Here is a 16,722-nt window from a genome sequence, read left to right on the forward strand (position 1 = left end):
AGATCTATTTTGGAATCTGAGCAGTTTGAAGTTTCTGTTAATTGGGCTTTTGTGACTGTTAATACTTCATTAAACTCAGATAAAACATGGTACAATTCTGGTTCGGGGCTCTTTTCTAGAAGATATGGATAAAACTTAAGGATTCAAATACATGTATTAAGAACCACAAGAGATTCGCAAAAGAAAAAAAAAGATTACTGTAGGGGAAAAATATTCGAAAATGAAAAGGATTACTGCAGGGTTACTGTCGGATTACTGTATTAAACAATTGCAAACAAGGATTCATTTTTATTGGTGCTTCTGGAGCATTCCTGAGATCCTCGACATGGTTGACTTGGGAGGTATACCCAAAGCGTACCCTTTTCTTCATTTTTTGAATTTTCCTCTATTTTCAGCTCCATGATCCTCTTGGCCAACTCCATCTCACTTTTTGTATTTCTGATTCCCCGAGTCCGCGCTGGATACGGGGTTCCACCCATTAGCCATCGAACATCGTCCTCCCGAAAATTGAATCCCATCACGAACTCATTTTTGACATAAATACAGAATCCAGCGAGGTAGTAAACATCATTCTCCTTATAAAATGTTCCCTGAATCCGATTATTTCCAAATGTCTTGTAGCAATATTCACTCCCAGGAGCTCTACCATTAATCGGTTCGAAATCGTGGCACTCGTTTCCATATTTGAATCCAGCCATTTTAATCGAAATCACTCGGGCATGTTTGGGAACCTCGGGGTTGTCATTTTTAAAGATAATTGCCATTAGGGAACTCAATTTTTTGGTGGATAAATTCGACATTTGGCATTTATCTTCTAGAAAATACATTCTAGCTTCTGGTACATTTTTCAGGTTCTCGTATTCCTTTAGATAATTGTGATAGTCTTGACAGAACGGTTTGGTCTTCATGGGTCCGCTTTCTTTTGAAGTGTGCCAGTCATAGAGAAGATTTGTGCCAATTGTGACAGATGCGACGAGCTGAAATATGATTAAATGGAATTAAGGTTTTTATTTCGAGCGGTGGAAAATCGAGGACCGTCGATTGACAGTCGACCGAGCTATTCTTGACGATCAAATGCATGAATTCGGTCAGCTCGGTCGGCTGTTGGTCGGCTGGGGCGGCTGTCGGTAGGTCGGCTAAGTTTCCAAACCGAATGAAAGCCTTAAAGGTGGGGGGACATGAAAAAAAATAATGTTCTCGAAATTCCGTTCAAAGATGCCCCTCGAGGAGTTGAACTTGTGAGGGCGATGATTGAGGGTGCGGCGCCGCTACCGACTGAGCCACGCGGGCAAAGAGAAAGCGCTCGCCCGATTGCATACATAAAGGCGAGGACGACAGCTGTACGCAGAATGACATTAAGCGTTGTACACCGTGACGGTAGAATGCATACTCTAGCTACAAAAAAACTACGAAAAATATCCTGTCCCCCCACCTTTAAAGAGAATTATGAAGCTTCAAAATGTTTCACTAACCAAGAAGAAGGCAAATCCAAGAAGAATAGATACCAGCGCGTTCCAAAGATTATTGTCCGCATAGTACATCGTTCCAACTTCCGTAGAATCGAAGGATGTCCAATCGAGATTTCCAATCATCTGAAAATTATAAAAATTAGGAATCAAAATTCTGTTAACGTGAGCACCAATTAGGTCAACACATTAATGAGCATACGTTCTCACTGTTTCTGTTTTACGATCGTTTGGGAGGAGACGGTGGAGGTGGGAGAAACGTACAAAGGTAAAAGACGACGTTTCTTTTCCCTGTGGGGACACCGTTGGACGTTTAGAGCAGATGGTGAGAGACGGTTCACAATAAGATTATGGAATTATGGTACGGGAGGAGAACGGGATAATAGGCAAAAAAGCGAAAAATCAATATTAAATAGTCTGAAAATTTGAGAATCTTGTTTTCCAGCAAGGCTAAGCAAATCGCGTGACTCATGCTATGGGTTGTTTGTTCTGAATCAATCAGTCCGTTATTTTGAAATACGCTCAGCGACCCAGAAATCACTATGGCCAAAAAACGCGGCCGGTCGGCCATGGAACAGCCTCGCATTCCAGCACAGGGCGAATTAGATTCAGAAGACAGTAAATTTTAAGTTCATGTTGATTATAGAATTCGATTGGTCTTATAACACTGATAGTATTCAAGATAAGGAACCGCCATAACGACTGATAGGGAAAATTTGAGATTATCATTAAATATGCGGAATGAAATAGTCTTTAGTAATTAAGAGTTCCTTTGTAGGGAAAAAATATAACTTGGAAAATAAATCATACAACTTTATTTAATTGGTCATGTTAAATTAAAACATTCAAATATATACAGAACATCTGAAAATCTACCGTAAACAATCTAATAGAATGTCACCCAAACCGTCAAATTTGAACATTTATATCTCATTTTCCTTATAAGATATGAAAAAGTTGTCAACTGATAAAACATTGATCATAATATCAAAAACATTTTACTAGTTTTCTACTTTTTGATAACTTTAACAGGAACCGAGATAACGAGGTTCAAAGGAAAACGTTAATTTTTTATTGAAAGTCTATGGTATTTCACAAAAAAAGAGAAATTATAATTTTTTTTTTGAAAACTTTATTCGATTTTATATATTTTAGCTAACAATTCAAATTTATGCAGGACACCTGAAAACACCCTAAAAAATCAAACATTAGAAATAATCAAACAATCATACGGTACAACGGTGTTTTTGTTATTTTCAGCAAATCCAGAATCCAGCGCTCTCTCCTTATTCCCCGCTCTCCTCCTCCTCTCACTCCTCGTCCAATACCTTCTTGACTTCAGGATCTTCTTAATCAAATCCACTCGAAAATTGACACCCCACAATGATTGTTTCTCAATGTAAATGCAAAATCCAGCAACATAACTGACACCATCTTCCACATAACTTGTCACTTGAACCCTATTTTCTCCAAACATTTGATAAGTGAAAAAGCTTCCCGGTGATGGTCCTTTGAAGGGAATCGAACCATGTCTACCTTGAAAATATCCGAGAATTGGTATGAATTCATATGGACCTTCTCCATGCTCGAATCCTTTCATTTTTATTGATATCAATTGAGTGTTCTTTGGAATTGGATAGTTATTGAGAGTTCTCAAGTTGTATATAATTTTTATCAAATGGATAATCTTGCGGTTGCACAAATTGTATCCTTTTGGAGTTCCACAATAAATTCTCGCCTCCGGAATTGTTCCATTTGATGTTATGTTATATTCACACAAATTTTTTGGAATCCAAGGCGTTCTTGTAACTTTTCCAACTCGTTTGGACGTCCACCATTGAGATATATAGTTTGCAAGCCCACTGATTATCTGAAAATTGAGAAAAAAATTCTGAAAATCTGAAAATCAATTAAAACTTACAAAAGCTCCAATCAAATAAACTGTAAGAGTTCCAAAGAACACTCCTAATGCTTTGAAACTTGGTGGTCTTCGGTTTGTATGAATAATTGAATAGTTTAGAAAATGGAGCTCTAATGGATCATTCATTCGAAAGTAAAGAAGTTTTGGGAGTTTTTCGAAAATTGAGCTACCTGGAAAAAATGGCATGCTGAGACAATTTTTCTTTCACCTTGGGAGTTCCGGTATTTTATTTTGCGAGCAGTTTGTCATTTCGAATCTTGTCATTTTTTGATTGAAGGTGAAAGATAAAAGGAGCTTTTTTTTGAAAAGTTTGGAGCCATCGAGTATTCGAATACTGGTAGAGATGCTCTGGAAGGTGCAGGGCTCCACCGGCAAAAATTTCATTAATTTAATTTATTTAAAGTTGAAAAGCGTTAACTTTGGATATCTAAAAAATAAAGCGCTTTTCATGTATAATTTGGCGTGCTGGAAGAAATACCAAAAAATTCAGACAAAAGAAGTCAACTCTAAATATTCGTAGTCTCACAAAAAACAAGAAAATCATAAAAATTTATTAAACAAAAACCATCACAACAATCAAAACCAACACAAAAGCTGGAAGTTCTCGTTTTCCAGTATCAGATGACGTGGAGGGAGTTGATGGGGGTTGAGAAGTAGTAGCGGTCGGCGGATTATTCATGGGAATCGTGATAACTGAATTTGTAGAGGTTGGAGTCGTGGGGATTGGAGTGGTGGTAGTCGTGGTAGTCGTAGTGGTTGTTTTCGGATCACAAATTCCAGCCAGTGAACAAATCGTATCTTTAAAGTCTACGATTTTGAAAAAGTGCCCATCGAATCGGACGCTTTTTTGATTATTTGCTGACCCAATTCCCAAAAGCATATTTTTTCCGTCTTTTTCTTTGACCAAAGCACTTGCGAATTCGTCTTTTGATATGTACCCTTCTGTGAACATCGAATGGGGCGCCTGTCCGTAGCCGACAAACTTCAACTTTCTGTGATACAATTCATAAGTGCCTTTATTCCAAGCAAGTCCATATGAATCCAATAACTCGTCTTTATGAACACTTGTGACCTCTGTAAAAGGCAAATATATTATACTTGGATTCATACAAAAACCAACCACTTGCGAGACAAAAGTAATCGTTGAACGTTCCATTCGTTTCAGCAAGCATTAAACTCCTGGAGATGTCAGTGCCATACTTGAAGTCTTTGTTTGTAGGGTCACAAACATCAAATATTGTAGCTCGAGTCAGGGGGAGACGATCAATGGACTTGAGTACTTCAGATGGAACGTCAAGATCAGCTGAACCGGCGGAACACTGCACAGATTGTCCAGTCCATCTCCATTTCCTTCGACCGTCAATAAATACATGAGAAGATGTTAAAATGTGACGAGATGAGATTGCAGTAGCTGTCGCAAAAGCTTGTTGTATGGTACATGCTGTGAACGTTACGACGTTGTTCAATTCATATGGTTCTTTTGTGATTATGACTCCATTTGCATCCTGGGAGTGTTGAGCTGAAAGAAAATCCACATTCAAAAAACTCTGGCATCAAGAAAATAACTTACGAAGTTTGAAATTTCCACAAGATTTCAATCGAGATTGATTCTCATCAGGGCTCAATTTTCTAAATGGCTCAGAGCTTCCAATAAGAATCGAGAAAATTCCAATCAAAATAATCTGATGAAATCTGATGAAATGATTTCTATTCCAGAACATTTCCAGGAACTGATTTCGAAGATTGATGGTGATCGGACTGGAATCAGTGGTGATTGTGGCAAGAGGGAGAACTGTCACGAAACGTGGAAACTAATTTCGCGCCATATAATTTTTTTGAATTAACTTTTTTGTCTAAAAAAATCCACGTCTATTCACCGACCTCCCAGATCCTCATGATTCATCAGTTCTAAAATTTATATGAAATTCTGATTGTATCGAATATGGAATTTCAATCGATATTCGTAGTTTTGATTCTGATTCTAGCAAGTTTTGGAACTGGGAAAAGATTGACACCGAAGGAGAACTTGAAAAGGATTGAGAACTGTGGAAAGTTCAAGTTGAGAAACGAAGGTGAGCATGAGTTTTTAGATTCAGATGTCATCTTATCAGGGTTATTTCGTAATGTCTAGGCCTATTACAAAAATACCAATTTTGAGCCAAGTTATGAGCATTTAAAGTATGTGGCCTAGAAACTCAAAACTAGGCCACTGAATGCAAAACTTTTAATATTCATGTATTTCCCCAGAAATGATATTTTTGACATCCAAAAACTCGATTAGGCTGTCCGAAAAAAATTCAAAAAAAAAAAAAGATTTTCAGTACGCCCATCAAATAGTTCCACTCCGATGACAGTTGCCCCCGATCTTTGGCCAATTTGGATATCTTTAGCGTCCGGTTATTCCAAAAACAGTAAAAACTATACGGGAACCTCTCTGACGACAATGATTTCTTCCCGTCATTTTTTAGCTTCATCTCAAGTTGTTCTCAATGACAACTACACGTGGACATTGAATACTGGTTACAGAATAGATGCTAAGAAAGTTTGTGCACAGAAAAATAGGTGAGAAATAGGTGAGAAACGGATTAGCGGTAACTAGAGGAGCTCAATAATTTATATTCGATGAGCGACTCACTCGCCCGCCGCCCGCCCGGGGGACACCACGGCAATGTTTTCAAAAATTTTCGGGGATTTTTTTCATGACGTATTTTGAAGGTTCATCTTCCTTATATATAACACGCGTCTGTCTGTCCCGGTGTCACTCTGTCGACTTTTTGAAAACTTGAAAGATAAATATATTTACATGACCTTTTATGAAAAAGTAAAGAACTGAGCGACCAACCAGTAAAAAACAAGGAGGGCCGACGGATGGCAGCGGGTGGTCCGTTTTTCACCCGTCCCAAAGAAACAGCGGAACAGAAACATAACAGGAAAAATTACAACAATTCCGATTTCTAGAAATTTTAAAAACTGCGAAATTTGCGATAATTGGAAAATCCGAATTATTCCTAAACTCCGAAAATACAGAAGTTGAAAAAAAATCTAGAAAACCAGAAATATTACCAAAATTAGAAAATCAGAATTATTCAGAAGTTCAATTTTCTAAAATACTCAGAATTTCCGATTCTTGAAAATTCAGAAAGGCAGAAAATCGAAATCATTCGAAAAACTCCGAAACTTCAGAAAAATCGAGATTATTCCAAAGTTACGATTTTCTAAAAAATTAGATATTTTCAGCTCTCAGAAAATTGGAATATTCCGAACAATCGAACATCCAAAAAATACACAAGACGAAGTTTGAGTTTTAAAATACATAAAATTGAATTTTCAGCCACTTCCAACTCTATAATAATATCGTGAAAAAAATCAAATTTGGCCACCGATGCTTCAAAGATGGCTCACCTGGTTGCAGTAAAAGCAACATAAAACCGGTCGATGCCTGGCTTCTGAACTTTTGTGATATGGATCAGAACTTGTTCAAACACACACAAATTCCGATGGTTGTGGAGGTGGATCAGGATCTCAGCAATGAGTGGATGTGCTTGCGGGACGGTAGAGTATTTAAAGTGAAGAATGAAACGGATGAAATTTGTTTCAGATTTTAAGACGGTCCAAAAGGTGTCGAAAACAGATCTAACGGATGTTTTCACCTATGGAAAAGCGAGAGAAATGAAGCATCGGAGATTGAATGTTGGTTATTTCTGAAATTCAGACAAAATTATGTATTTCTCAATTTTCAGTTGGTCACTTTCTCTGATAAATATCTCGTTATTGCGGATCATTTAGAGGAAGGAGAACGAGGCGGGCCTATTATACAAAATGTCGATGGACGGTGGATCCTTCATGGTCTTGAAGCGACAGGTGAATTTTTAGAAAAACTTTGTCAATATTTAAAACATTTCAGCGGGACTACGGAAAAAAGATACACTCGCTCATTGGCTCTCAGCTTTCCAACAAGGGCTTTGTGATACTGTCGGGATTTGTGCGCCAAAGTTTTTAACAACTACAACAACAACAAAAAAGCCAACTACAACGACTACAACAACAACAACGACAACCACAACGACACCAGCACCTACAGTACCCAAAACGACTACCACTACCACGAAGGCAACTACACCGACCACAACTACGAAGCCTACACCGCCTCCAGTACCCCCAACGACTACAACGACTACAAAAGCCACAACTACTACAACGACTACAACAACTACAACAACACAAAAACCAACCACGATTACAACAACCACGAAGGCTACGATAACAACACTGGTCACAACTCTACCGCCTACAGTACCCTCGACGACTACTACAAAGGCTACAACATTGACTACAAAGGGCACAACTACAAGAAAGTCACCTCCGAAACCCAGGCCGTCTTCAAAACCGCACACTACAGGAAACGCGAAGGTCACCATCCCATACATTTGGACACCGCCAGAAGACTATCACGTTCCTTCTTCCGATCATGAACAATCTGCAGAATACGAGTATGAAGAATTCCAGCGGCTTCAGGAAATGAGACTTGCCCAGTTGCCTGATGAAGACGTGGATGATGATATTTATGTTAGTAGGGATTTTTTGACGGATTTTAAAAGAGCGGGGCCGAGATTTGAACTTTTTTTGGTTGTTTTAGTTGTTGTTGTTATTGTTTTGGTTGAATAAAAATTGAAGAGTTTTATTTTGAATCTGAAAATTCGCAGATTTGTCCATATATGCACCTAGAAAACGGGAAAAAAGAGCCGTTTAATTTGAGCCCATATATCTCGGTTCCGTGAAAGATATCAAATGGAGGTCACCTGATAAAATGTTTATCATAATATAATAAAAATTTTGTCAGTTGACCACTTTTTCAAATCATTCACAGGAAACGAGATGAATTGGGTCGAAGTTGAAAGATCGGCTGCCGACCATGTAGCTCAGCAGGCAAGCACTGACTTGTGAACTTTAAATCAATTTTTCTCGGTTTTTGTGAAAGATATTAAAAAGTAGTCAATTAACAAAATGTTTATCATAATATCATAAACATTTTATTAGTTAACCACCTTTCAATATCTTTTACAGGAAGCGAGATAAATTGACTCAAAGTTGGAACACTAAACTATCCCATTTTCTTTCTCTCTAAAATATCTTGCAAAGAAATTCGAATTCATAATTTTACAAATTCTAAATTAAAGGAGGGGGATATAAAAATAATTATCTCGGAGTTCAGTTCATATACATTTCTCGAGGAATTGAACCTGTAGACCTAATTTTGGAGGTGCGCCACTACCAGCTGAGCTACGCTGGCGCAAGCTACGCGGCCGACTGGCCGAACATCAACTTTAAGCCGATTTTCCTCGGTTCCTGTAAAAGATATCACAAAATGGTCAACTGAAAAATTTTTATCATAACATCAGAAACATTTTATTAGTTAACTACTTTTTTATATCTTTCACAATAAACGAAATAAATTGACTATCGTCCACGGCCTACGGCCGACTCCGCGCAATTAGGTGGAATTAGATGCAGGGCCTTCGGCCCCGGCTCTGTGGAATCAGTTGATCCAAGGTTCAGTCTGTTCTCCCTTCGCTCGCTCCGCTCGCTCAGGTCGAACAGACCGGACAGGGCCTTCGGCCCTGTAACATTAGAAGTTTGGAATGGAGTGGAATCAGTTGCATGGCCTGCGGCCCTGGCTCATTGTTCTATCAGAATCAGTACTAAAATTTTTGAACCAGTAGACATCAGAGATAGCAAAAACACCAAAAAAATAACGAAAACTTTGGTGGAGAGATGTTCAAGGAGAAGGAGGGATACATTGTTCGAGGCAATATTTTCGAGCGATTTTTCACGATATTTTATTTTTGTAAGAAATTTAGCCAATTTTTTCCCAAGTTTTTGTGGGTTTCCACCTACTTCTCAAGAACCAGCGTACCTGAAAAAAAATCTGAAACCATAAAATAAAATTAAGGATCTTCTTTTAGGGTGAGACAAAAAATTAAAGCAATCTATCCAGCGGTTCTCGCGTCCCAAGAGGTGGAAGCTGGTCCCTCGGAATTTCGAACATTTCACTCAAAACCTATTAATATTTTTTGTCAACATAGCTATCAAAATTACGGATCGAATGGGAAAGCCGGATTTTTCATTTAGGCCCTAGTTCGGCAGAAAAAACGGAAAACGTGGAAAAAAAACCGTATCCACTCGTCCGTTTTCAATCATAACTTGGTTCAGCCGGTTCAACTTTTGACGATTTTTGGCAACCGGATAGCCACAGAGATTTTCTATCGATAGAAGAAAGAATCAGCCAAAACGGACCGGAACTGACCTAGTTAGAATTATTTTGAGAAAAGTTTCATAAAATGTCAAAAATGGGGGTACGTGATCCTTACTCGATTTAAAGGAAGAAAATGGCGGACTCAAAATTGGCATACTAAACAGTCCCATTTTCTTGTTTTCTAAAATTCCTTGCAAAAAAAATAATTTTTCCACGTGAAGTTTGTTTTACTAGGTTTCTGACTTTGTAGGGTATTTTACCCCAGCTTTTTTTCTTATACTTTTTTCCTGAAGTGCCTCCAAAACCCTTCATTTCTTCATTTCCCTGCCCAAGGTTGAAAAATACAAATGCTCATTTTCTGGGATTTCGCAATTATTGAACATCTTGCATTTATTCTCTTCTTCCTTCTTCCCACCCTCATTTTTGTCTCATGCGCTCAGAGAGTTTCGTCTACCAGGTATTCTAATTCGCAAGTTAAAATTAGTTAGACAACTTCTGAATTATGAATAAATTCTAGAGAAAGAAGTAGTCGTCGTTGTCGTGACGATTCGGTGTCGACGTCCCAAAAACAGAATGGATCACAAGTGGAAGTTCAGACCGAGAAGGAAATGGCGGTAAAACGCAGTGAAATGAGTCAGAAGAGTCGGAGAGGGGATACGTCAGTTTTGAAGCTTGAGATAATTTTTCCTGAAATTTTTGATCTGAATTCTAGAATCTTGAATTGTTAAAATGTAAAAATATTAAAATTCGGAAATTCAAAAATTCCGAGATTTTAAAATTTTAAGAATTAAGGATTTTCGGATTGTAGTTCTGAATCTCCTAAACTTTAAAAACCTTCCAGAATGGATTCAATTCGAATCATGCGTGGCCGAAAACCAAACCGGAAACCACGCGACCCAAAGGAAATGAAACCAGAACGATCCGATTCCCAACACACTGAAATCATCAATGTACCACTTGGAAAAGCGGCAAAGTTGGGAATTCTAGACACACCGACACACAAATAGATTCCATTTTTCAGAGAACATTCGTCCCCATCAAAACTCACCGAAGACGGTCAAAAGAAAGAAGCTGAGCAAGGGAAAACAGTATCCGGCGGAAAAAGAGTCCAATTCGCGGAGAATCTTATAAAATCTTCGAAAACTCAAACAGCACCACCGCCCATGGCAGCAACACCGATTCCAGAAAAATCGGAAGTATCGAAAAAATCGAAAAAGTCAATAAAAGAAGTACTTTCCAGGAAGAGTAAGAAGGGAAAAATGGCTAAAAGTGAGTGAGAGGGCGGGAAAATTGAAAAATAAAGAAACTTGAATTTCAGAGAAAAGATAAAAGATGGCCAGCGGGAAACATGGCAAAAAGTGAACTTGAATTGTAAAAATAAAGTTTTTGTATTTTTTTTGTCCGAAATATAAGTTCTGAGAATACCTTATCTGCTCTAAGCTCACCCAATACGTGAACTTTAAGCTCAATTATCTCGGTTCTTATGAGAGATGACAAAACTTTGTAAACTTATGAAATATTGGTGATATCATGATAAACATTTGATCAGTTGATAACTTTTTGATATATTTTATAGGAACCGAGATAATTGAGTCCAAAATGCACGTAAAGGGTGGTGTCGCGGCAGCAGAGGTTCTACTGCACGACCTCAAATTCAATAACACTAGAGCACATCTAGAAGGACACAAATTGTCATAAACACAATTCTCCAACTATTTACGCTACATATTTGGCGTGATCACTTCCCTTATCACTATATCAGATCTGGAGCATAATCGTGGATATGCCGAGGAGATGCTATAAAAGGATTGAGAATCGCCAGTATGATGAGACATCTGAGACTTCTACCAAAGGATCTCCTCTACAATGGACTCACTGATGCCGGATCCCAACTGCTGACGCCCATGGACAAAGCCAAACCCGATGCCACACTTATTGAAGCTGCAACCTCCTAATGGTGGACAACGGATGGTGCACACCCCTTTTTCTCCAAATCAATGGAAACCCACAGACGCTGGATCGGAACTACGCCAACTCCAAATGCTGATGCCGGGCAGATCCATAATCAGAGGCCTAACCCAGTTAAATAAATAGTTGTTGAATACTTAATGTTCCTATCCTTGTACTTTTGCTCCGACACAGGCTCACCACCTAAGTGTCGGAACAGGTGGACCTCTATTAGAGCAAGTACTCTACTTTTATGGACTATTTTTATTTCCGAGGAGCTTTGAGTTTTATGCGGAAAAAAAAAGAAAAAAAAAAAAAAAAAGATCAAATCGCGCCGAAGGCGCACCAGCCAGAGCTGTTTGAAGCGTCGGAGGCGCGGCGAACAGGCTGGTGTCTTTAAAATTGGAAAAATAATCCTGATTCTTTTGTTTTGAGAAAAATTCGAAAAATTTAGTTTAGCGAAAGAAAAAAGTTAAATTGCGCCGAAGGCGCACCAGCCAGCTATTTGAAGCGCCGGAGGCGCGGCAAATCGGCTAGTCATAATTAATTTCTCCAAAAACGTTTTTTCAATCAACAACGATTTATTCAATTTAGGGATATCAAAGACATTTTTTGGAGAGAACAACTTGTCACAGAAAGTTTTTCGAAAAAATATGAAAAAGATGGTGGTGAAGAGAGAGAGAACACAGAAAATGAGATGACATAAAAAACCAGAAAGGGAGCCCAAGACAATCTACATCTAATCAATATCAACAACTTCATAAGTAACTTCTTTTGGCGGTTTTGGTTCCTCGTAGAAATCATTCCTAATCACATGACCAACACCGTATTTTTTGATTTTCTCTGGGATGGAAAATTTGACAGGCGGAGAGTTGTGAGCCTCCATGAACTCTTTGACAGCATCCTCTTTTTTCTCCGCTTTCCCGAATGCTGCATTCATTCGACTCGTTGCTGATTTTCCTGTTCGATGATCCTTGTTGAATACGATCGCCACGTTTCCTTCATTTTGGTGGAACAGACCATTGGTTAGCACGAACATCAGCTCTTCGGTGCTCATGGATTTGTCGGCTGAAAGATTGGATCTTTTTCGAATTTCGATTTTTGAAAACTTTTATATTTTAATAAATTTTTCATCCTGAATTTTCAAGTCCCAGGCGATTTCGAGACTTTCGGAATTGCAATTTACGATAAATTTAAAATGATTTGAAAAAATTAATTTTCTCAATTATCCAAAAAATATTTGGTGATACGTGAAATTTTCTTATTTTTTCGAAATTTTTTAAATGAAATTTTCCATAAAAATGAGCGCACCGATCTTTAAAAAAAAAGAAGTTTGACGTTAAAGGTGGGGGGACATGAAAAAATAATGCTCTCGAAATTCCGTTCAAAGATGCCCCTCGAGGAGTTGAACTTGTGAGGGCGATGATTGATGGTGCGGCGCCGCTACCGACTGAGCCACGCGGGCAAAGAGAAAGCGCACGCCCGATTGCATACATAAAGGCGAGGACGACAGCAGTACGCAGAGTGACATTAAGCGTTGTACACCGTGACGGTAGAATGCATACGCTAGCTACAAAAAAACTACGAAAAATCTCCTGTCCCCCCACCTTTAAATATCAAACTTTTACAGATTTTCAACTCTCCCAACTACGAAATGGAAATTATGCTAACCGATTTGTAACTGTCCCCCTGTCATCCTTCTTCCTCAGAAACCCATCTCTTCTTCGAACACACAAACATCTACCTCCTGTTGCACAAATGGTCCCCCCTCTCTTTCCATCTCATCTCTCACATACTGTTTTTCCTCTGTTCCGATTTCATGAGGTCAGGTGTCTTCTGTTGAGCAGAAAGACCCTCCGAAATTGAGAGAGAGAGAGAGAGAGAGAGAGAGAGAGAGAGATAGGGATAGTGTGGTGTAATAAAGCATCGGGGGCTCTTTTGTATCCCAGGTCGGTAGCAAAAAAAGAGAGAAAAAAAGTGAGAAGAACCAGATGAATGCCCAGATGATGGAGAAATGAAAAATTGGGTTGAACATAGAAAGAGCAGATGTATGGGAGCAAAGAAAGTGGTTGACATTTAGGTTAAGTCCTAGGATTGGAGAAGTCCGCCATGTTTTTTTTAAGAAGAAGAGATCGAAATTCAGATTTTTAGAAATTTCAAAAATTCAGATAAAAGAGATCATATTTTGACTTCTTCTATGAAATATATACCTATTTCATCTAATAGGGGCTTACCCAAGATTGCCAACTTTGAGCTCAATTATATCGATTCCTGGAGAAGGTATCAAAAAGTTGTCAACCATTAAATTGTTTATCATGATATCACCAATATTTTATCAGTCAACAAAATTTTGATATCCTTCACAGGAATCAAGATAAATTGGCTCTTAGTTGAAGATTAAGGACGGGGAGGGCGTGGTCATTCTCCTAACTTTTAACTTTAACCCAATTTATCTCGGTTCCTGTGAAAGATATAAAAAAGTTGTCAACTGTCAAAATACCACTGATATTATGATAAAATTTTATCAGTTGGCCACTTTTTGATATCTCTCACAGAAAACGAGATATATGGGCTCAAAGTTGACGCTTAGAAGGCATCCCTAGATTCCACTCTCATTCTATGTCGTTTACATAATCTCTTTTGCTCTCACAAAAACTCTAATTTCCCGCACAACCGTAATACATAAATTTTCCCATACTTGCTCCTTCCTTTTATGCTCAATTAGTCTTATTCCTCAATTTCCCCCATCCACCCTAAACCCCCTCTCAAGATTAAACATTGGCTTGTGCTAGCCACCTGGCATCTAACCGAATAATCCGTGTCCTTCTAAATTGCTAATCATAAATCTAATTTCCTTGATTTCCTTGTTGTTCAGGTACACAGATTGGTACTAATTTGGCAATAAATGAGCAATTCATAAAGTTCTTTGGCATCAAGGCCTGCCAGTAAAAGCTAGAGAGGCAAAAAAGGACATCCTTGCATAATTTACTGTGCTAAAAAAGTAAGGCAAACAAATTCACCTTAAAAACAGATGTTTCCGCTCAAAGCTTAGGTACTTCAAGGGGTAGCTTAACTTTGCTGGACTAGGAACCCAAATCGATGATCTAGCTTTCCCCTCAACTACTCTTTTTGCTGGCCTATCAAATCAAAAAAAAGTTTATTATTTTCAATGACTGGCTTAACTTTGCTAGCCTAAGAACTACAAACAAGTGACCTAGCTTTCCATCAACCTCTTCTGGCTGGCGTAGATTTTTTAAGGGCTGGCCTAACTTTTCTAACCTAAACACCCTATAACAGGTGGCCTAACTTTCCTTTAAATTCTTACCTCCAACTCTATGCAACCACTCGAACATGGACAAGTTCTCAATGACCACTGACATCCTTGGCTTCTTTGGCTTATTGTAGGCTTTTGCTCGTTTTCTCAACCGAATTGTCTGGCAAAACGGACGGTACTGTACATGGTCGTAAGGTGTGCAATCCACTTCTGAATCTGTATTCACTGGTGGAGGTGTACGTGGACGACGGAATGCTGCGTAGCTCTCCAGGAATTCGGGCTTTTTGTTGGATGAAGAACGGTACTCATCGATGGGACACGATGGTTTTTCACGTTTTTCTGTGGAAGAGGATTTGTCATCCGAGGTCGAGGTAGAGGACATGATCCTGGAAATTCGGATTTTGAGTTTACTAAAATAATCAGAAAAAAAGATAAATCAAGAGTGGAACAGTAAACAGAAAGAAATTAACGACCGTAAAATTTGTAATAGAAGGCTCCCTGACTTTGAGCCAATTTATCTCGTTTCTTTTCAAAAATCTTATAATATTGTCAACTGATAAATTGTTTATCATAATATTATCAATATTTTATAAGTTGACAAGTTTTTCATATCTTGCATAGCAACCAAGAAAAATTAGCTCAAACTTGACAGTACAGGTTTTACTCGACTTTTAGTTAAAAACTGTCAACTTTAAAATAAAAAAAAGTTGACTTTTTTGAATAAGCCTGAAAATTTTTGAGTATACTAAGCAAAAATAGAGCTTTAATTTTGAAGCTGACATCTTTTTTTGGAAAATTTAATCCTGGGGAGACATGCCACGTGGAAGGGCGCCTACTTGGTGCTCGACCCCAGAATGGGGGATGGCTGGTTCCAAGCCATTTATCTCATTTGGAAAAAATTTTACAAAAAAGTTGTAAACTACAAAGTTGAAGCTCTATTTTTGTTTAGTATACTCAAAAATTCCAGAAAAATCCAGATAAGTCTACTATGATTTTTAGATGTCCAAAGTTGACCGTTTTTCAGCTAAAAATATACTAAATTTGGCCTGTTCTGTGAGCGAAGAATAGAAGAGCAAATTGAGCTTTACAATTAGAAAATTTTTCAGAAAATACAGAAATCTTAGAAAAAGGTATAATATGTGGGCGGAGCAAATTAACAAAAAATCCGCTAAAACTTGCTCAAGAAGAGTTGGAATCCTAAAAAAGTTGAACTCTTCGAACTCAGAAAAGCAGAATCTCTCACTGAAAAAAACTGGTGTACCAAGTGGGCGTGGCCTAATCAGATAACTCCTCTCTCTCTCTCTCTCTCTCTCTCTCTCTCTCTCTTTCTCCCTGAGCCTAAAGCACTGTGAGCGAGAGACGCAGAGAGATGGAAAGTGCAATAAAACTGAAAGAAAAACGGGAAGGTGAAACCGGACGAGATAGTATACAGAATCGAGAAGACGCAGACAGACATCTTTGTGGAAAAAAGCGAGGTGCGGACGTGTAGCTGTGTCCGCTCACTCCGGAGAGAGCTTGATGAGTCAACTGTTGGAAAGTAGAAGAGAGTGAGAGATTGAGAGACACAGAGATAAATAGGAATTGGAATATAGGCCAATTTTTGAATTGGTATAGAAACACAGAAAAAATGCGAACCATAGAACAAAGACAAAAAACGGACATAAGAGAATTTCAGACTCATTTTTGCAAATTTGAGAAGGATTAGATTTTTTGAATTTTGAGTTTTTAAGGAACTGTATCTCTTAATTTCTAGAAAAATATAAACTATGGAATTTCAGAAAAAGCTGAAAATTTGGCTAGAAGGAGCTTTTCGAAACTTTGAATTTCAAAAAATTCAAGCCATTTTACTGAATTTTTGAAT

General features: G+C 38.2%; 5 protein-coding genes across 5 annotated transcripts; 2 read left to right on the forward strand and 3 right to left on the reverse strand.

Moving 5' to 3' along the window:
* Positions 1-260: 260 nt before the first annotated feature.
* On the reverse strand, positions 261-1,592 carry CBG13610 (the record flags this gene model as incomplete). Its single annotated transcript, XM_002640431.1, has 2 exons — positions 261-977; positions 1,473-1,592. The coding sequence occupies 2 exons, from the start codon at positions 1,590-1,592 to the stop codon at positions 261-263; spliced, it is 837 nt and encodes a 278-aa protein (XP_002640477.1).
* Positions 1,593-2,598: 1,006 nt separating this feature from the next.
* CBG13611 lies at positions 2,599-5,108 on the reverse strand (the record flags this gene model as incomplete). Its single annotated transcript, XM_002640432.1, has 7 exons — positions 2,599-2,648; positions 2,699-2,797; positions 2,844-3,336; positions 3,388-3,574; positions 3,975-4,461; positions 4,508-4,906; positions 4,958-5,108. The coding sequence occupies 7 exons, from the start codon at positions 5,106-5,108 to the stop codon at positions 2,599-2,601; spliced, it is 1,866 nt and encodes a 621-aa protein (XP_002640478.1).
* Positions 5,109-5,329: 221 nt separating this feature from the next.
* CBG13612 lies at positions 5,330-8,052 on the forward strand (the record flags this gene model as incomplete). The annotated part of the gene is made up of 6 exons (XM_045241286.1): positions 5,330-5,459; positions 5,709-5,949; positions 6,719-6,896; positions 7,128-7,248; positions 7,292-7,957; positions 8,024-8,052. The coding sequence occupies 6 exons, from the start codon at positions 5,330-5,332 to the stop codon at positions 8,050-8,052; spliced, it is 1,365 nt and encodes a 454-aa protein (XP_045095210.1).
* A 1,935-nt stretch (positions 8,053-9,987) lies between these two features.
* CBG25408 lies at positions 9,988-10,969 on the forward strand (the record flags this gene model as incomplete). Its single annotated transcript, XM_045241287.1, has 5 exons — positions 9,988-10,097; positions 10,158-10,298; positions 10,482-10,613; positions 10,662-10,909; positions 10,959-10,969. 5 exons carry the CDS (start codon positions 9,988-9,990, stop codon positions 10,967-10,969), a joined length of 642 nt encoding a protein of 213 aa, XP_045099419.1.
* Positions 10,970-12,326: 1,357 nt separating this feature from the next.
* CBG13613 lies at positions 12,327-15,243 on the reverse strand (the record flags this gene model as incomplete). The annotated part of the gene is made up of 2 exons (XM_002640434.1): positions 12,327-12,655; positions 14,913-15,243. 2 exons carry the CDS (start codon positions 15,241-15,243, stop codon positions 12,327-12,329), a joined length of 660 nt encoding a protein of 219 aa, XP_002640480.1.
* Positions 15,244-16,722: the final 1,479 nt, after the last annotated feature.

The sequence above is a fragment of the Caenorhabditis briggsae genome (genome assembly GCF_000004555.2).
Source record: "Caenorhabditis briggsae complete genome, chrI, whole genome shotgun sequence".
Classification (NCBI taxonomy): Eukaryota; Metazoa; Nematoda; class Chromadorea; order Rhabditida; family Rhabditidae; genus Caenorhabditis; species Caenorhabditis briggsae.